Below are 18,827 nucleotides of genomic sequence, written 5' to 3' on the forward strand. Positions count from 1 at the left end.
ATTTTCTAATGAAACAAAGGACATTTGTTTAGGGCACTCTAGGCGCTAATTATGATACTCCGCATCGCACCCAAATTAAACGCAGAAGAACAGCGCTCCGTGCCTGATATGAGCAGTCACTATGGCGTATGCGAACACGTCTGCCGGGTAGGCCAATCGTACCGGGGCCATGTTGACCGAAATGCAGCAACGGAGGATCATCTCTCACTGCAACGAGCTGCCTGGTAGCCCATCTGTTGTTCCGGATTATCTTTATATGTGCCTTCAGCTAGCGAGAGGCGATATTATACAGTGGTGGGCGTGCCTCCCTTACGGGTGCGCTATCGACGTGGTGCGTCGGACGATGGGTCGAGAGAGACTCCTGCCGTTGCCCGACCTTTGCCGGTAATAAATAACAGCCTAGATATCAAATATGGCGCGGTGCAAGTGTATGGGACTAGCGGCGCATGGAGAAGATGGGGTGGGTATCCGGCTCCCTCCACATGCGGCCAATAAGGTCCATCAGGCCATTGCTCTCTGTTTCCAAGGTGTACACGCCGTAAAGGCCGACCGCCGTCCCAGAGTACAGCAGGCACATCGCGAGGTTATGCCATATGCCGAACTTGCGTTTCGGAATATAGTCGACGATGCAGCTGGTCAGGCCCATCTGCGTGTGGATCAGCAGCATGCTGCAAAGGGCAGCGTCAATCAGAGGGTACTCCACAGATGCGCCTGTCACGGCGCCATAGAGCGGCACCAGCGTCAACGGGATCATGCTCACCGCGCTGATCCGCTCGTAGTACCAGTGGTACGAGCCCTGCATGTAGTTCGGTTCTGGAGGCTGGAACGCCTCGTTGACGTTCCCGGTCACCCCTCCTGGGGGCGGAGGAGTCAGTTTAAACTTTTCCAGCGTGGACTTGAAGGAAATCGGCCTGCTGTGCAGCAGAGGGCCCTGCCGAGCGATTAGACTGAACGGAACGGGCGTCGATAGTTTGAACATGGCCTCGGACGCAATGCTAGCTGGCGACTATCCTGTTGCTGCTTCAATTGCCATTCGTTTCAGCTCATGGGTAGTGTCATCAGCCATTGATAAAATTTTGGAGCTTACAGCATTAATGGGGGTATGGGTGTACACTACGTTCCCACCTGCCCTGGCAGGCAGCTTAAGCACTGGGCGCTGGGGAGTCTTGGCGCTTGCGCGGCGCTGCTAGCGTGGTCTCAACTACCAGAGCGCGGCCCTGTCAGTTGTGTTTTCGCGGCGACGATCTAAAGCTGGGTGCGTCAGGGTTCTCCCGACATCGCCACAAAGTAGAACCGCCAAGGGACCTAACGAAAGAATTAACACCTTGTGAACACAGATACCGCAGCTGGAGGTTGCAAGACGCCATGCCTTTTCTTAGTACCATCGAAGCCAATGTTACTGGGGCGTTTTCCGAGCTTTCGGGCATGTCACCGTCCGCTATAGCCCAATTGGTGCTAAAGACGCTGACTATAGCACTATACATGTTTGTCTACGGGTTCTGGTCCACGTTTGCCTTTGTCTTCGACTGCACGCTAAGATCGGACTCTGTGGACCAAGCGATCACCGTTGGGCTCCGTATGATTACGATTGTGCCTGTGATTGGGTCGCCGTTGGGTCGGCGGCTCTCGCTGCTGGTGAAACTTCTCAAGACGGAGTTACTTCCGTTTTTGGATGAGATGGTGCGGCTCACGGAATACGCATTCCACGTCAAGATGATCAACGATACGATATGCGGAGATAACGTGAAGATTATTGTGACCGGCGATCCGTTCAGCCTCGACTATGTCGAGGCGGCGCCGCTCACGAGCGTGATCATCTCTAACCACAGATCTGTGATCGATTACGCGGTGATCAGCAAGCTCGTGCTCGAGACGCAGGAACGGATACCAAACCACAACAAGTTCCTTATGAGCACCGCCAAGAAGCGGCGCTTTGTGCATCCGCCGCCGTTCAGGTTTCTCACCTGGGCCAAGATCACCAACTTCCCCACGCTCAGCCTATTCTTCAACATATGGTCCAAAGACGAGAATAGCATTGTCTCTGCTACCACGATACACTCGCACCTAATGAAGCACCGGAACACGACATTTGTGTTATTTCCTGAGGTGAACAGCATCACTCCGGAGTTGGTCATGATCCAGCAGAAATTGTTGAAGTCCAAATATGAGGATACCCCGTCGTTAAAGCAGGTGCTCTATCCGCGGTACAAGCAGTTCAACTCCCTCGTGAAGGACTTGGCCTGCTGGAAGAAGGTCAAAAAGAGAAACAGCATCATGGAGAAGGTGGTCGACAGGCTCGATAAGTGGATACACGACGACGACTTGCTCGATCAGGACCTCATCGAGCTTGAGAGTTTTCTCACTGCGGAAGAAGACGCCGCGGCTACACAACGGTCATCGAACGTGGAGCAGATTCGCATCAACGAATTTATGTACAATCTCACCATCGTGTACTACCAGCCAGTGCTCAAGTGCAACGACCCGGACCACATCCACGAACATAACCATGCTGTCGGGATAAAGGACCCACATTACCAGCTAGAGCACATCACGCCGTCGTTGTGGGACATGTACCGCGCACAGGAGGCCGACCAGCCCATCGTGATCAGGGTCCACATAGACCGCCACAGAATGGACCCTCTTCTCCAGATGAAGTCGCGGCACGTGGAGAAGTGGTTGGAAAACTACTGGTGCGAAAAGGATAAGCAGATAGCAGTGATGGACACTGCTGTGAAACTAAAATAACTCGCTTTAAAAAGATCCGCATGGATCCCGACCGATGGACCGCTGCTGGATCAGCGGTATCGCAATATTATTTATCTTTTATATATGATGCAGGTATACTCCCAGCAGATACAGTGACGAACCCAGAGGGTACCGATCAGAGATGCGTACCCGCAATTTTCTCCGCGAGCTCGTCGACCTGGAACGCGCCGAGGCTTTTCTCGAGCGCCTCCACGTCGAAGTCGTCCAGGGCCTCCTCCTCGGACTCGTCGCTCTCCTCGGCGTCGGAGTCCGGTTCCTCCAGGTCGTCCAGGTCGTCGAGCTCGCCCTTAAACACATCCTGTAGGGTCTGTAGCGCCTCAGAGTCCTCCTCCAGCCGGTTGCCGTTCAGCTCCAGGGACTGCAAAGCGCCCAGGTTCTCGCCCTCGAGCGCGGGCAAGAGAATGTTCTCGAGCGCTGCCTGCTCCATCTCGTTGTACTGCAGCTTCAGCGTGTCCAGGACGGCAAACTTGTGCGCCCCCAGCGCGCGCAACACGCTCTCGCAGCCGCCCGCTTTGAGCAGACAGTCATTGACGTTCAGCTCACGCAGCGTGTCCTTCCACACCGGCAGCGCGTCCGCCAGTACCTCCGACGCACCCTGCGTCAGCGTGTTGTCCTGCAGGTCCAGCACCTCCAGCTTGCGGTTGTGCCGCAGCCCGTGGCGGATCAGCGTCGCAATGCCGCTCGGCCTGATGCCGTTCTGGTACAGGCGCACCGTGCGCAGTCCCTCGCCGTGGCTCTTCAGCCCCAGCGCCAGGCACCGCGCAGAGCCGTTCTCCAGCCGGTTCCGCCCGCACACAAACACCTCCAGCGGCGGCCGCCCCGCCTCGCGCTTCCGTACTGCCAGCGCGTACAGCGCCCGCCCGATGCGCTCGCCCGCGAACGGGCCCATCCCGTTGTTGGCCAACAGCAGCTCCCGCAGCCCCACCGCGTGCGCAATGTACTGCTCCAGCGCCTCGATTGTCCGCAGCCCGAACGCATTGTCCGACAGGTTCACCACCGCCAGCCGGGGGCACGCCAGCAGCGCCGGCAGCAGCACCTGCAGCGACTCCACCACCTCCTCCACCAGCCGCGACGTGTACAGGTCTGCGAAGTTCACCTCCTCCACGTGCTCCCGCACACACGCGTGCTGCCGCATTGCCTCCGCCAGCGCCGCCGACGCCTCCGCCCCCAGCGTGTTGCCCGACAGGTCTATCTTCCGCACCACCTTCCGCTCCGCCAGCCCGCCCAGCTGCGCCTCCATGTCCGCCCGGCTCGTGAGCTTGAGCGCCTGCCCCGCAATCGAGAACGTCTCTGAGTCCTGTCCCGCCATTGTCCTGTCCCTGCTCGTTCTTGCGTCCTGGGCCCTTGGGCTCAAGTAACGGCGTCGTGCAGCGCCGGGCAAAAAATTTACTCGCTGGCTCGCGAGGGCTGGCAGCCGCACGCGGGCTCACATAACCTTACGCTATACAGTTTATCTAAGCGATGGCGCGGTTACTTCTTCTTGGGGCCCCCGAGGGGCTCGCCGATGCCCTTGCCCCGCAGCTTCACCCCCAGCGCGCGCTCCATCTTGGCGAGGATCTGCTGGTTGGGGATGGCGCGGCCGGCCTCGTAGTCGTTAATGACGGTGGGCTTCTCGTTGATCCGCGTGGCGAGGTCCTTCTGGGTCATGCCCTTGTCGCCACGGCCCTTGGCAATGGCGCGGCCAACGGAGGGGTCGAGCTTCTTGGGCTTCACGATGTCGGTCTCGCGGTCGACCATGGTGAGGCGCTGGCCCTCGTTGTTGGCCTTGGTGTTGGAGGACGCGTACTTCTTGTCGACAGAGAGCACGAGGCCCGCGCGGCGCGCGGCGTTGATCTGACCCTGCGTGCGGGCGACCTGCTGGCGAGGCCCGCTGCCGCCGGTTCTGACGCGCTGGCCGATGACCGTGTTGGTGTCCCAGTCCGATGACATGTTGCTGGGGGTGGGGGAAGAGAGAGGGCGGCGGCGGCCGCGCAGATATGCGCGCGGCCGGGTAATCAAGTCACGTGCGCGCACGCCGCACGGCGGGCCGGGTAAGCAGTCACGTGGAGGCGGTGAAGAGCGGCCGGCGCGCTGCGCAGCACACGCGCCACCAGCGACCCATGACGGACCAGGAGGACACGCCGCGCGACGTGCGCCTGCTGCACCTGCTGCTCGCGTCGCAGTCGATACACGCGTACGAGGACCAGGTCCCGCTGCAGTTGATGGACTTCGCGCACCGCTACACGCGGGGCGTGCTGAAGGACGCCATGATGTACAACGAGTACGCCAACAACGGCTCCGCGCCCGCAGACCTGACCGTCGAGGACGTCCGCCTGGCGATCGGCTCGCGCACGCAGTACCAGTTTAAGCCCACTGCGCCGAAGGAGCTGCTGCTGCAGCTTGCCCAGGAGCGCAACAAGAAGCCGCTGCCGCAGGTGATGTCTATGTGGGGCGTGCGGCTGCCGCCGGAGAAGTACTGCCTGACGGCCAAGGAGTGGCAGCTCGACGAGGAGCTGGCCGAGGACCCTGTGTAGCCTATGTAGCGAAGCGGCAGGGCCCCGGGCGGGCGGGCCGGGCGCGCCCGGCCGCGGCCGGGCGCTGCTCCAGTTCAGCGTCAAGCTCTACTCACCGCCACTGAAAAAAGCGAAAATAAGATAACTGCCAGGCGTCTACTATCACGTATGAACTCGCACGGACTGCGAGAGACACAGCGGGGATCGTACGATTCGCAGGTTGAAGAGCACTAGGATGTTTTCGCAAGGGTCAATTCCAGAGTATGTAGCGGACGACACGCGCGGAGCGCAGACGGCGGAAAACGGCGTACTAACGAGGCTTCACTGCGGATAGGGTGAAAGAACACAGTCCGGGGTTTGTCCTGGAGCAGCGGAAGGCCAAGCTGGGGCAGTTTCAGGACCTGGGGCCGCCAGATCTGATTACAATCTCGAAGTACCTGTCGACGAGCGGCAAAAACGGGTCACACATGCGGACGGGGTCTGTGGGGGGAGACGCGGGCGGCGCAGAGCCAGCAGAGAAGCTGAAGGGCGCAATCGGAACGTACCTGTACTGCGCGGGGGCGGACACGTCTGACCCCACGTCTATTGCGGTGTTCCTGAAGGGGATTGCGGACAGCATTTCGGAGGAGCCGCAGGTGTGGTTCGGCAAGCACAAGCCGTACAAGGTCTCGAAGATCTCGTACTCGACGTGGAACGTGTTCCGGCAGTGCGACGTGAATGTGACGGTGCATATTCCGGGGACAGTGCAGTCGTATGTGCTCGACGTGCGGGGCGATGTGGTGCACCTGGACGAGCAGGAGCAGGAGCAGCTGTGGGCGGAGACGTTCATCAGCGGCGTGACGCGGACGCTGATGATGATGCAGGACAACTTCGAGGACGGCGAGGTCAACAACATCGTGGAGACACGCATTTTGAACCCGTTCACGTCGAGCGACATCGGCGACGTTGCCACGTCTTTCATCAAGCTGTTTCCAACGGTGTACCAGCAGGCGCCCAAGCTGGGCGCCCCTCCACATATCGGGGCGGTCTCGCACACAAACAACTACCTGGTGGAGACGCTGCTGCACCTCACCAAGCTGACCGCCAACTTTGATACATGTAGGAGCGTGCTCGAGGAGCTACGCAAAGAGAACCCTGAGGTGGTGGTCATTCTGTCGCGGCTATTATTGCTGGCGGATCTCGAGCTCGACGCCGTAAAGCTGATCCACGCGGAGCTGTCGTCCAACGAGACGACCGACTACACGTCAGAGCTGCTCTGCGTCGAGACAGAGTTCCTCTTGGAGCGCAAGAAGGACTACGAGCTGGCGTGTGCCACCGCGCAGGCGGCGGTTCACTCAGCGCCAAGCGAGTTTAAGCCATGGTACTTGCTGGTGAAGAGTTTCACAGCACTAGGTGACATAGAGAATGCATTGCTTACTTTGAACACCTGTCCAATGTCTCCACTGAAAGAGAAGTACGTGTTCCGGCGCATTGTACCCGTGACGCAAGAGTCTGGCAACCTCCATATTCCCTTGCCTGTAGATGTTATTCTGGAAGAGGTGACCGGCCTGGATTCCCACGAGGTGATCACCGAACACAAATCCGTCGACCCAAGTCTGCTCAATCTTCCCGCCGCCAACTTGAAGAGCAACTTCCAGCTGGCCTATTCTTTGCTGGCAGAAATTGCCAAGAAAACTGGCTGGGAGCCGCTCTTGAAATACCGCGCCAAGCTTTTTGTTATGGAAGAAGAATACCGGAGTGCCAGCACACCAAGCATCGACTCCGAAACATCCAAGGGCTTACGTTCTAAACGGCTGTGTGAGAGATGGTTAGACAACCTGTTCATGCTAATATATGACGATCTCAAAATATACACGATATGGCAGGCCGAGCAGCTACATTTTGAGGCGCAGAATGCACAATATGCAAAAACCACTCTTGAATGGGAGCTTCTTGGGCTGTGCGCGAATAGGCTTCACCATTACCAAGAGGCCGCAAAAGCGTTTCAGAATGGGTTGCAATTGCGGTTCTCTGCCTCGTCGTGCAGGAAACTACTGCAGTACTACCTGAAGGAGCGCGAATTCATTCGCCAGAAGGGAGGGGAAACTGGGATGACATCTTCGCAGATTGTAAACGCTGTCAACACACAGGATAACAAGATCATTGACCTCTGCGTGCGCCTATGCTGCTGGAACCATCGCTGGTATAGCGAGTTTTCCCTGTTACTGCTGGATGCCGTTGCGAGAATTGTTGAAGATATTGGCATCACCAAGATGCAAAATGAAGTGGCCTCTCGTTTTCCGGAAAGCGTCGTCAACCTGTTCCAGACAAATGTGCTTGACTTTTTCGCTGAACATACTCGTGGTGAGTACGACCAATAACCGATCTCTAAGCCTTTTTGCATAGATTATGTACCTATAGTGCTCTCTATACGTCAACTTCATCTACAGAAGGGCCTCGATGTACTCTGGGCAAATTGGCTGGGCCACATCACACCATCGAAATACACTACCTGCGGTACCTTCTCCGCAAAACGGCCAACACTCGAAAAGGTCACCTGATTGTACGGCTTTGATACGGCTTTCCTCGGTGTTGTCACTGACTCTTTGTCGTTGGGTCGTGGACCCCTCAGCGGTGACCTGCGGTCGGCCCCGCCCAAATCGGTAACAGTTACCAAACTGGAGTTACAGAGTGGGTTTATTTCTTTTTATCCGTTTCTCCACATTTTATCCAGTGCGCTTCCATTGCTTAGCATAGCAGGGTTTATCCGGTATCGGCCCTTTTCCATTGTTTTTTTTCCGGCATCAGCTATGATTCTAATTAACTCTGGGGAATACCGCGCGGGGAAACGAGGCACTCGCGGGGGAACGAGGCGCTCGCGGGGAAACGAGGCCGTTGTCGTGTAGAGCTGTCCACATGGGGCCCGGGACGTGCGGAAGTTTGTTGAAATACACCTATACGTAATGTCGTAGTTTTCGAGAGGCGTGGGATATATAAGCCTTGGCGACTGCGATAAGAGATGCATCACTTAACATCAATCAGCAATGTATTTTTCTAAGCTACTAAGCGCAGTCGCACTCTGCAGCAGTGCTTCTGCACTGTATGTGCCTGGAGATGCTGATGTTAACGTGCAAAATAAGGACCAAACGCCAACGGCTTTGCCGGAGGAACCATTGAACGGTACCGCATATCGGCCCATTATGCATGCAACTCCTAGCCAGGGTTGGATGAACGACCCCAATGGTCTTTGGTATGACACTAAGGAGGAAGTGTACCACGTTTACTACCAGTACAACCCTGCTGACACTGTCTGGGGTGTGCCACTCTACTGGGGCCACTTGACATCCAAGGACTTACAATCTTGGGAGGACCACGGTGTTGCGATTCGCCCCCCACGCAACGACTCTGGCGCTTTCTCTGGCTCTGCTGTTGTCGATACCAATAACACCTCCGGTTTTTTCAACGACTCCATTGACCCTGCTCAGAGAGTTGTCGCTATTTGGACCTACAACACGCCTGAATCCGAGACCCAATGGATTTCTTACTCTCTAGATGGTGGCTACACGTTCATTGATTACGCGAATAACCCTGTCCTTGACTTGAACTCTACTCAGTTCAGAGATCCAAAGGTGATCTGGCACGAGGAAAGCCAAAAGTGGATCATGACCGTTGTCCTATCTCACAAGTACGCTATCCAAATCTACTCCTCTGACAACCTGAGGGAATGGACCTTGGAATCGGAGTTCAAGAACCACGGTCTGCTTGGCTTCCAGTACGAGTGTCCTGGCCTTGCCAAGATTCCAGTTTCCAAGCCGGCCAATTGCGAAATGCAGTTGAAAGACGTCTCCTACCCAGTCAAGAACAACACGGACTACGTGTGGGTGATGTTCTTGGCCATCAACCCAGGTGGACCACAGGGTGGCAACTTCAACCAGTACTTCATTGGCGACTTCGACGGCAAGAAATTTACTCCGTTCAGTGAGCAGACTCGCTTCCTGGACCACGGAAAGGACTTCTACGCGTTCCAGGGATTCTACAACAGTCAATTCAAGGACAGCTTCCTCGGAATTGCCTGGGCTTCAAACTGGCAGTATTCAGCATACGTGCCAACCAACCCATGGAGATCCTCGATGTCTTTGGCAAGAAAGCTAACTGTCAGGCCCTACAACCCCACTCCGGAAAGTGTCCAGCTTGTTCTGAACTCGGAGCCTGTTTTCGTTCCTGAGGATATGGAGTTTAACTCCAACTTCTCGAGCTGGAAAGATCTGAAATTGACTTCCGGAAAGGAGGAGGTTTTCGAGTTTGGATCTACGCCTCTCGGTGCCTTCGAGTTCAACCTGACCTTCACGGCAAACGACACCGGCTTGTCTAAGCACTCCCTAGGCGACTTCAGCATCTACCTAGAGGGGGCAAAAGACCCCGACGAATACTTGAGGCTTGGCTACAGCACACAGGCCGCCGACTTCTTCTTCGACCGCGGCAACTCCAAGGTCTCCTTCGTGCGCGAGAACCCGTTCTTCACGAACAAGATGGCCATCAACATGGAGCCTTGGGAGATCCTGGCTCCAGGCGTCAAGGTCTTCAAGGTCCGCGCCATTTTCGACGTGGACATCCTCGAGCTGTTCTTCAACGAGGGTACCGCGGCAAGCACCAACACGTACTTCCTGACGGAGGAGAACCACCCCGCTTCCCTGAAGTTCAAGACTTCCGTCGACAACGTGTTCACCGTCAACGAGCTAAGTCTGCGCCAGCTGACTTTTTAATCTAGTAAAGCACAATACGTGCGCCTACGTAGAGTGTTCCGCAATCCTAATTATTTCATATTTCTGTGGCAGGCACACTACGTAATTACCCCGCCCTTTCAATTTTTCCGGCGGATTGCTTATGTGATGTTCCGGACACTAAGCCACGCCGTACGGTGCTACCGAAGCGAAAACCGGTGAACACCGGGCGCTAGCGCCGCTTAACACATAAACCCACGTAGCTCTGAGGGCGCGTATTTTTAGAAGAATTGGTGTCACGGCGTATTTTGGTGATTTCTGTGACGACTGTCTCGTCGCAGAGACGAGAAACTCACACAGCCGTACATTTTTGTAAGGCACGAGGCACCCAATTCTTACGTAGTATTGTTCGACAGACGGTGTGCTGGATGACGATTGTGCCGCATGGGGCAGCAGGCATCCGGAGATGTGCTTATGACGTATGAAATGACAGAAAATAGTGGCTGGTGATTCCCTCGAAGGCTGAGGGTTCAACCGCCTGACGGATTGCGAACGAGCACCGTCATGGACCGTTGACAGCCGTTGTCCCTATAACCTTGACTACAACACCGTCACTAGTGTGGGGAGTTGGGTTTGTAACTTGAGCGCGGGAATGACGGGACTACTAGTGGGGCTCTTCCTGCTGATGCAGGGCATGCTCTCTCGAGCGTTAGACTTGGACTTATCTTCTAGAGAAGATGTGTGCCATTTCACCAATGAGATACAGAAGGGTATCATGGACTATTACTGGGGAAGCAAGTACGGCGGGATCGTGGGGATGTTCCAGCCGCCATACTACTGGTGGGAGGCCGGCGAAGTGTTCGGTGGGATGCTGGAAAACTGGTATCTGTGCGACAATCAGGAGTACGAGTCGGTGCTGCGGGAATCCATGATCGCGCAGACCGGCGATAAATTCGATTACATTCCTGCGAACCAGTCGACTACGGAGGGTAACGACGACCAGGGCGTGTGGGCGCTGTTCATCATGGGCGCAGTGGAGCGTAACTTCAAGGATCCGGAGAAGGAGGGCATGCCTGGCTGGCTAACCATGGTCCAGACCGTTTTCAACAAAATGGAAGCTCGCTGGGATGCCGAGAACTGTGGTGGGGGGCTGCGGTGGCAGATTTTCCAGTGGAACAACGGGTACACGTACAAGAACACCATTGCAAATGGGTGTCTGTTCCAGCTTGCCGCGCGGCTCGGTCGGTACACAGGCAACCAGACGTACCTGGACGTCGCATCGAAGGTTTTCCAGTGGCTGGTGGACGTGAAGTACATCGTGCTTGAGGACAAGGCGCGCGTCTTTGACGGCGCGCACATCCACGAGAACTGCTCGGATATAAAGGGGATCGAGTGGAGCTATAACCACGGGATCATCCTGGCCGGTGCGGCGTACATGTACAACGCTACGGGCGGGTCCCCAGAGTGGGAGAGCCATGTTACGAAAATTCTGGCTGGCGCCGCCGACTTCTACTTCCGCGACAAGATCATGTACGAGCGGGCGTGCCAGGACTACAACACCTGCGACAATGACCAGCGCTCCTTCAAGAGCATCTTCTCCCGTATGCTTGCCATCACCAGCGTGGTCGCTCCGTTCACCCGCGGCACCATCGACGAGCTCATCTACGCCAGCGCCACGGCGGCCTCCAAGTCCTGCGAACAAGGTACGCACGGCTACACCTGCGGCCTCAACTGGCACAAGGGCACGTATGACGGCGTATACGGCCTGGGCGAGCAGGCTTCCGCTCTCGAGATCATCCAGAACGTCCTCATCCACACAAAGGCCCCGCCGTTAACAGCTGACACCGGAGGGCAGAGCGAGGGTAACCCCGATGCAGGCCTCGACCATGACTCACAGCCTGCTATCCTGAGAGGGATGCACAATATCACTGGTAAGGATCGCGTCGGTGCTTCACTCATTACTGCAATTTCCCTTGGTCTGATGCTTGGCTGTGCGCTGTGGATGATCTTCTAGTAATATTTCTTTGATGTACTTTACTTTTCTACTAGATACAAGCTTGCCCCACCGCGTATACCTGACGCTCGATGTCATGTGACCCTTACTGTATTTCCGTGGCGTCTCCGTCTCGGGTGCGCCAGGCAGATGACAGCCCTTTTTGCTATCTGAAACCAGAGAGGAGACAAGTATTAGTTAATCGATATATCATATCTTACTATCTTTTGGAGCTACGATTGCTGAAAATGCAGGGGCCTGGAGAAGGCCCAGTAGCGGGCGTCAGTGTGCACTGAAAGTTGATAGAAGTTAATAATTTTTCAGTTTAAAAGCAGAATAAAAGGCATGTGGGCGAGACGGCTGACTCAATGTCCCAACGCTACCGTACACATTCTTGGTCCAAGCCTAATTCACTCAGCAAGGCAGCCACAGGATTTTTTCCAAAGGGCAGTGAGCAGAAGAAAGCATCATAAGTAGTGTTGGTCGTCGCAACAGTGCACGCGAGCGAACAAGCAACGGGGATGGGGTACATTCAATTCCACGGCGTCTACCTACCGGAGGACAACGTGGTGTCACTGGGTGTGCTGAGCAAACATCTGCAACGGCAACAAGAGTTCACCGGGCAGCCCGGGCGGCAGCACAACCTGCAGATAGGCGGGCAAGGCAAGGACGAAGAGGCTAACATGGCGCAGCTATGGGACGTGCTCATGGGCAATGACGGGCTGCCTGCAGGCGCGGAGGTTCAGCCGCTGCGCGCGGCGGAGGTGCCCACGCTGCGGTGCTCTCCCGAGCCGTCATCCCTGGAGGAGGACATGCAGGGCCAGTTCCAGTACAAGGACCTGATCTCTGTGCATCTGTCGCCATGCACGCAGGACGAGCAGGCGTCCGGGGACTCCAGCGACGCGCCCCAGATCTCGGAAACACCCGTGGACGTCGCGGTCGAGGCCCCCGCGCAGTCTCCCACGTTCGCGCGCGATAGCGCCGTCTACAGGTGCTCATACTGCCCCTCCAACTTCAAGGTCCGCGGCTACCTCACCCGACACCTGAAGAAACACATGCCCTACAAGGACTTCCGCTGTCCCTACTGGTCCGAGGACTGCCGCTGCCACAGCTCCGGCGAGTTCTCGCGCAAGGATACCTTCCGCACCCACCTCAAGTCCATTCACTTCGTCTACCCGGTCGGGACTACGAAGGCCCAGCGCAACAATTCTGTTGGCCGCTGCGCCGCCTGCTACGAGCAGTTCAACAACAACAAGGACTGGCTCAAATACCACATCGACGCCGGAAGATGCACGGAATTCAAGCTCAGGCAGGACGAAAAGACCCACGTCTATGGCACTTTTTGACTCTGCCATTCCGAAATCGCCCAACAACCTTCTCGGCCTCGTTCCCAGCCGCGTTCCCAGCCGCGGGACCTCCACCCGTCTCCAACCCTTCGTATACTTCTCCGACTTTGTACTTATTATCCTCTAACAATAATCGCATACATACGCTACCTCCGCTCATTGTGCATACAGCCTTGTGGCACCTCATCTCTCTTATCAATAGCGGAGAGGCCCTCGCACAGAATCCGGTGCCTGCTTGCTCGATGCTGTTCTCCGTATTACTCGAACAGAGTTTCGATGCTCCGGATCAAGTAATCAAGCACGTGACTGGCTCACGTGATATACACGTGGTATGTGAAACACAAATAAATACAAATCGCGCAACGCGCAGCACGATAACCAGCCTTCTACCACGCCATTGACAGCAAAGCACCAGGCGAGCAAAGTATAGAGGGCGCACGAGCTGACAAGGAAAAGGGCAATGGAGACAGAAGAATGGAGGTTGCAGTCGGAGCGGCTACCGACGTTGTTCGAAGTGTTGAATAACCAGACGGCGGCGCCCGTGGACTCATGGTCATTCTATACGTTTCTATTTCAGTACCCGGGCGCGTTGAACTACATGGACTTCTGGGTGGATGTTATGGCGCACCTACGGCTCTGCAAGGACTATGTCAAGGGCATTCGGGAGTCGATGATGCTGTTGGAGGTGGAGGAGCAGCAGGGGCGGTCGCGGGGGCGGCCGGCGGGGTCGACGGAGAAGCGGCAGAGCCTCTCGAGCTCCGTGTTGCTTGACGCGTTGTTGAATGACGGGTACCTCGACTACCACGACAACCGGCGCATCAGCCAGTTTTTGAAGGGCGATGGAGAGTCCGCGCGGCTCTCGCAGTTGTTCGAGGGCCGCGGCGGGGACAGCTCCGGAGAGAAGGCGCCCACCGAGGAGCCACACTTGTCGCTGATGCTCGACGAGTTTCTCGTGCGGCAGATGAAGGAGTCGCAGCGGCCCAAGCTCACCACGAAGCAGCTCGTGGCGAGCGCAAACACAATTGTCGACCGCTACTTGGTGTCGAAGGACAGCATGCGGTCGGAGCGACTGTTAACGACGGTGCCGGAGCACATGCGGCTCGAGGTCATCAATCTGGTGAAGGGTGAGCAAAGATACGACCCGGACGTGTTTGAGCCGCTCAAGATTATCTCATTCCAGTTCCTCGAGATCTATTGCTTCCCGAAATTCTTGTCCTCCGTTGCGCTACACAATTTGCACTACGACATTTCACTATCACAGAAGGCCAGTCGCTCCCCGTATTCGCAATGCACGACCTTGGCTCGGGTAGCAACGGGATTTTTCTTCTGGGCAGTGGGCTTCTGGGTCGGCTACTCCCTAATCTTCCTCGACTACCCCCGCCGCGTCCGCACTGTCACGCTAGTACCCTTTTTGATCGGTTCCTACTACATTGTGTGTGGCGTCTACCATCTCGACATTATCTACGCTGTCTGCGGTGTCACTCAGACCCTGATTTCCCCACGCAGGTACGAAGAACCGGAGCTCGGTCTTGACCAGAAACAAAACAGCGCTACCAAGGTACCCTTTTTTTTCACATTTCTAGGTGGCCGCAAGCGCTTGACCAAGGTGCGGCATCCATTCGTCCTAAACATTATGCGGAAGCGCGCGTTATGGTGCCTTTTCCTCGTAATTGTCACTACGGCCGTCCTAACCGTCATATTCACAGCCGTTCCCTCTGTAAGACTCTAACATCCCAGGAAACATGTTATCGGACTTTCTAACTTCGTCTTCAGGATTTACAGTAGCATATAACCACATCCGCGTCCCTGGAGTTCCTCCGCTGGCGGACTATACTGACCTAGTTGTTAATACATTGTTATATATATCACAGTTAAATGTAATAATCGAATTGTATCGCATCATCTCGTGTTTTCGGCTAATTTTTTGCTCGTTGAGAACCTTGAGGTGTAAAGATGAAGGAAGAACCACCGTGATGACTCAACGGTTTTCGGGGGATAAGCAAAAATTGCTAAGCATCCGCATCTAGAAGTATTTCTGGTATTATAAAAACGAGTGCCATTAGTGCAAATCTCCTCATCTTATCCTTCTGTCAAGCACACCAATTCACACAAAAAACGGTCCCCTCGGCTGAATAGATAATCGAAGGACAGGGATATTAAAACGATACCACTGTCACCGCTATAAGAAACTAAGCATAGGTAGGTTTCTATGTGCAAGCACTCTATCTCCCAATACACTTGCTCTGACTACATTTCTGACCACATCTGGAAGGCCAAATCGCATTAAGCGCCATCTGAATACAAATTAAATATATGACTTCAGACGAGGCAAAAAAGGCACGTTTTTGTTTACATGGCGGGCCAAGTTACGAAGGCTACTCCTTCGGGGCTCCTGTATCTGTCGGCGGCGAGGTGGTGTTCACTACCTCCCTCGTGGGCTATCCCGATTCGATGACAGATCCGTCATACAAGGGCCAGATATTGGTGTTCACCCAACCGCTTATTGGCAACTATGGCGTTCCAGATGGGTCAGTTAGGGACCAATACGGGCTGTTGAAGTACATGGAATCCAGCAAAGTCCACGTATCGGCAATTGTCGTCGCGGAGTATGCGTGGGAATACTCCCATTGGACGGCTGTACAGTCGCTAGGTGACTGGTGCAGGAAAGAGGGAGTTGCCGCCATCGGCGGCATAGATACGCGGGCTGTCGTGCAGTATCTACGTGAGAGTGGCTCTACTATGGGGAGGGTTGATGTCGAGGGTGCAGCTGCGTCTGCTCGCGTAGTCGATCCGTCAAAGGTAAACTTGGTGGCCCAGGTATCGACAAAGTCGCCCTTTTATATACCGGGAAAGCCTTCCAGGGTCAACTACGATGTAGCCCTAGTGGACTGTGGCGTGAAGGAAAATATACTGCGCTGTTTGGTAGTGAGAGGCGTGAACGTGACCGTATTCCCCTATGATTACGACGTCTGTTCAATAGCGCATCATTTTGACGGTGTATTTATTTCGAATGGTCCGGGGGACCCTATCCATTATCGTAATAGCACCGTGGCGAACCTGAGACGTCTATTGCAAGATCCCGACCTGCAGCAGGTACCTATCTTTGGTATTTGTATGGGGCACCAGTTGCTTGCACTTGCTGCAGGTGCTTCAACCGTGAAGATGAAGTATGGGAACAGAGCTCACAATATTCCAGCTCTTGACCTAAGCACCGGTCAGTGCCATATAACTTCTCAGAACCACGGGTATGCGGTGGATGCAGCTACATTGCCCAGGGATGAATTTGTCCCATTGTTTGTTAACCTGAACGACAAGTCCAACGAAGGAATTATACATGTTTCGAGACCGATATACTCCACGCAGTTCCACCCTGAAGGAAAAGGGGGGCCGATGGATTGTTCGTTTTTGTTCGATGAATATGTTGAACGTATGCGGTGCTACCGGAAATTGTTCAGACAGGAACCATTTATACGGTTTCCTGTCATTGGTCTGCCAAAAGCCAGGGTTTTATGATCGGCAGTGGCCTGAGAGGTATACTTCAAGATATGTGATATGAGTTATTGTATGCCTATATGTGCGTTCTCAAGTACACTGTTTTCAGTAATTGCAGCAAGTAGTGTATGATATGTCATTTATACGTGTAGTTATCTGCCATTCCAAACTTGATAAGGTGATGGCGGATCTTTACCAACCTTTCAAAATTCGGATACCTAAGACGGCTTCCGTTAGTCTTGCGGAGTGCACTTATAATGTCACCGAGTTCGGCTAGTGCACTGGTACAGCTCCATCTTAGATAAACCATAGATACGGCCAAGACGGAGAGTTCCGGCCAGAGTTCCTTCCTGTCAAACCAATACTTTACTATATTTTCCTTAGCGCCCACTTTAACCTGCGCCAATGGGGGTCTCGTTAAGTAGGCTACGAATTCCGTATCTGCAACATAGTTAGCTTCACCCTTTACATCTTCGTGATTAACATAGAATGTAAGGTAAGAAAAGACCAGATCCTTATAGATATCGGCGTGGTCAGGGAACATCCGTTCTATATAACTGAATTTTTTGGTTGGATTTAGAGTGATGGCTGTCCAAGGGAGTGGGTTAGTAAAGAAAGCATCAGAATAGTGATGAAAGATATTTTCGGTAGACATGATACACCTGAGCACAGCATCCTTTGCAGCAGTATCCAGGGCGGTGGGCGGGTTTAAGAATGAATAATCTATCCCATTGATTCTTTCAGCTAGACCCGTTTCCCAGAACAACCTCAATGCCGAATAGAAATTCTCCATTGATTCATAGAGGATGAAGTGAGAGGTGAGACCAGCACTATCCTTCTCGTTGAATGCCCTGAACAGAGCCGCCAGGGGATTTGATACTCTTATAAAGTATTCATACGCAAGCCATTCCATGTCCGTGCAGTTCACAGTCAGACTGAGACTATCACTTTCAAACATATACTTCCTGTCAAAAGCCCAATGACACCAGGCCATATAGCCCTCTTCGGTTTCTAAGAAAGCGGCAAAATCTGAAAACTCGTACACGAGGCCTGGAGGATTGATGGGGGCATCTGCAACAACAGAAAGTGGTAAAGTTTTACTTTCTGATTCCAAATCCAAATCCTTATTTTGACACTTAATAGTCCCATGCCAGGAGACAAGTTGTTTGAGCACAGTGTTTATCACTGGCTCACTTAATGCATGTCTGAACATAACAAACGACAGTACATCAACAACCATATTTGCAGAATTAATCAATCCTACCTTTGGTAATTCGTCGCAACAATACGGTGCAAGATCATCACTGGTGAGTGGCATATCAACGCTATTGACAATGAAACACAAAACGCTCTTATCTAGATGATACTTTTCCATAGTTTCGTGAAATATATTAGTCTTCTCGGTGCGATTATACGGGTTGGTTAGAGGAATGAATGCTATCAATTGTAGATTATCAGCCTTCCAGGAGTCATTCAGCCATGCAGTATAGAACTCACCTGAATTACGCCCAACCATCAACTGGGGCACAAAGCTTGCGAACATGCATAGATAAGTAGGCCCGTCCTTGGCTGGCGTATATACATCGACCAACACGCATATATAAGTCGTCTGCTGCGTATTAAGCACCAGGCTTTCTTCGCTGTAGAAGAAGACATCGCCAATCTCCCGCGTTAGATCGCTCATCGAAGCAATGTCCTTCAACTCATAATTGGTAACCAGTTTCCTCCAGCCCTTTGCTGTTACAATATTCAGTGGGACTTGTCCACGCGCAACAAGTCTAACTGCAATGAACTGTATCGGTCTTTCATTAAGGTAATCCAGATGGCTGCGAGACAACGCTAAGTTGCGGAAATGTGCGCTTTCCCCGCGATCAAGAAAGATATCCAAGCGATCACATGAGCAGTTCCTGGATATCCAACTGTCGCTCTCATCTTCAAAGGCGTGGATGTAACGGGTAGGTTTGCAGATCGGTCTCGGGTCTATGAGTGCTTCAAAATACGTCAAAGTAAATGATCCACTGTAGAAATTCATCCTGGG

General features: G+C 54.0%; 13 protein-coding genes across 13 annotated transcripts; 9 read left to right on the forward strand and 4 right to left on the reverse strand.

The window, feature by feature from the left end:
• Nucleotides 1-436: 436 nt before the first annotated feature.
• TIM18 (Tim18p) lies at nucleotides 437-979 on the reverse strand (the record flags this gene model as incomplete). Its single annotated transcript, NM_212206.2, has 1 exon — nucleotides 437-979. One exon carries the CDS (start codon nucleotides 977-979, stop codon nucleotides 437-439), a length of 543 nt encoding a protein of 180 aa, NP_986070.1.
• A 386-nt stretch (nucleotides 980-1,365) lies between these two features.
• On the forward strand, nucleotides 1,366-2,745 carry MUM3 (Mum3p; the record flags this gene model as incomplete). Its single annotated transcript, NM_212207.1, has 1 exon — nucleotides 1,366-2,745. The coding sequence occupies one exon, from the start codon at nucleotides 1,366-1,368 to the stop codon at nucleotides 2,743-2,745; it is 1,380 nt and encodes a 459-aa protein (NP_986071.1).
• A 136-nt stretch (nucleotides 2,746-2,881) lies between these two features.
• On the reverse strand, nucleotides 2,882-4,075 carry RNA1 (GTPase-activating protein RNA1; the record flags this gene model as incomplete). The annotated part of the gene is made up of 1 exon (NM_212208.2): nucleotides 2,882-4,075. One exon carries the CDS (start codon nucleotides 4,073-4,075, stop codon nucleotides 2,882-2,884), a length of 1,194 nt encoding a protein of 397 aa, NP_986072.1.
• A 161-nt stretch (nucleotides 4,076-4,236) lies between these two features.
• MBF1 (multiprotein-bridging factor 1) lies at nucleotides 4,237-4,695 on the reverse strand (the record flags this gene model as incomplete). Its single annotated transcript, NM_212209.1, has 1 exon — nucleotides 4,237-4,695. The coding sequence occupies one exon, from the start codon at nucleotides 4,693-4,695 to the stop codon at nucleotides 4,237-4,239; it is 459 nt and encodes a 152-aa protein (NP_986073.1).
• A 170-nt stretch (nucleotides 4,696-4,865) lies between these two features.
• TAF9 (chromatin modification protein) lies at nucleotides 4,866-5,279 on the forward strand (the record flags this gene model as incomplete). The annotated part of the gene is made up of 1 exon (NM_212210.1): nucleotides 4,866-5,279. One exon carries the CDS (start codon nucleotides 4,866-4,868, stop codon nucleotides 5,277-5,279), a length of 414 nt encoding a protein of 137 aa, NP_986074.1.
• Nucleotides 5,280-5,493: 214 nt separating this feature from the next.
• AGOS_AFR528W (ChAPs family protein) lies at nucleotides 5,494-7,618 on the forward strand (the record flags this gene model as incomplete). Its single annotated transcript, NM_212211.2, has 2 exons — nucleotides 5,494-5,519; nucleotides 5,593-7,618. The coding sequence occupies 2 exons, from the start codon at nucleotides 5,494-5,496 to the stop codon at nucleotides 7,616-7,618; spliced, it is 2,052 nt and encodes a 683-aa protein (NP_986075.2).
• Nucleotides 7,619-8,281: 663 nt separating this feature from the next.
• SUC2 (beta-fructofuranosidase SUC2) lies at nucleotides 8,282-10,000 on the forward strand (the record flags this gene model as incomplete). Its single annotated transcript, NM_212212.1, has 1 exon — nucleotides 8,282-10,000. One exon carries the CDS (start codon nucleotides 8,282-8,284, stop codon nucleotides 9,998-10,000), a length of 1,719 nt encoding a protein of 572 aa, NP_986076.1.
• A 610-nt stretch (nucleotides 10,001-10,610) lies between these two features.
• On the forward strand, nucleotides 10,611-11,972 carry DFG5 (putative mannan endo-1,6-alpha-mannosidase; the record flags this gene model as incomplete). The annotated part of the gene is made up of 1 exon (NM_212213.2): nucleotides 10,611-11,972. The coding sequence occupies one exon, from the start codon at nucleotides 10,611-10,613 to the stop codon at nucleotides 11,970-11,972; it is 1,362 nt and encodes a 453-aa protein (NP_986077.2).
• Nucleotides 11,973-12,472: 500 nt separating this feature from the next.
• Nucleotides 12,473-13,297, forward strand: AGOS_AFR531W (AFR531Wp; the record flags this gene model as incomplete). Its single annotated transcript, NM_212214.1, has 1 exon — nucleotides 12,473-13,297. The coding sequence occupies one exon, from the start codon at nucleotides 12,473-12,475 to the stop codon at nucleotides 13,295-13,297; it is 825 nt and encodes a 274-aa protein (NP_986078.1).
• Nucleotides 13,298-13,757: 460 nt separating this feature from the next.
• Nucleotides 13,758-15,026, forward strand: RAX1 (Rax1p; the record flags this gene model as incomplete). The annotated part of the gene is made up of 1 exon (NM_212215.1): nucleotides 13,758-15,026. The coding sequence occupies one exon, from the start codon at nucleotides 13,758-13,760 to the stop codon at nucleotides 15,024-15,026; it is 1,269 nt and encodes a 422-aa protein (NP_986079.1).
• A 480-nt stretch (nucleotides 15,027-15,506) lies between these two features.
• Nucleotides 15,507-15,584, forward strand: AGOS_AFR533W (uncharacterized protein; the record flags this gene model as incomplete). The annotated part of the gene is made up of 1 exon (NM_212216.1): nucleotides 15,507-15,584. The coding sequence occupies one exon, from the start codon at nucleotides 15,507-15,509 to the stop codon at nucleotides 15,582-15,584; it is 78 nt and encodes a 25-aa protein (NP_986080.1).
• Nucleotides 15,585-15,610: 26 nt separating this feature from the next.
• On the forward strand, nucleotides 15,611-16,810 carry CPA1 (carbamoyl-phosphate synthase (glutamine-hydrolyzing) CPA1; the record flags this gene model as incomplete). The annotated part of the gene is made up of 1 exon (NM_212217.1): nucleotides 15,611-16,810. The coding sequence occupies one exon, from the start codon at nucleotides 15,611-15,613 to the stop codon at nucleotides 16,808-16,810; it is 1,200 nt and encodes a 399-aa protein (NP_986081.1).
• Nucleotides 16,811-16,925: 115 nt separating this feature from the next.
• On the reverse strand, nucleotides 16,926-18,821 carry AGOS_AFR535C (AFR535Cp; the record flags this gene model as incomplete). Its single annotated transcript, NM_212218.2, has 1 exon — nucleotides 16,926-18,821. The coding sequence occupies one exon, from the start codon at nucleotides 18,819-18,821 to the stop codon at nucleotides 16,926-16,928; it is 1,896 nt and encodes a 631-aa protein (NP_986082.2).
• Nucleotides 18,822-18,827: the final 6 nt, after the last annotated feature.

This window comes from Eremothecium gossypii, chromosome VI (assembly GCF_000091025.4).
Source record: "Eremothecium gossypii ATCC 10895 chromosome VI, complete sequence".
Lineage (NCBI taxonomy): Eukaryota > Fungi > Ascomycota > Saccharomycetes > Saccharomycetales > Saccharomycetaceae > Eremothecium > Eremothecium gossypii.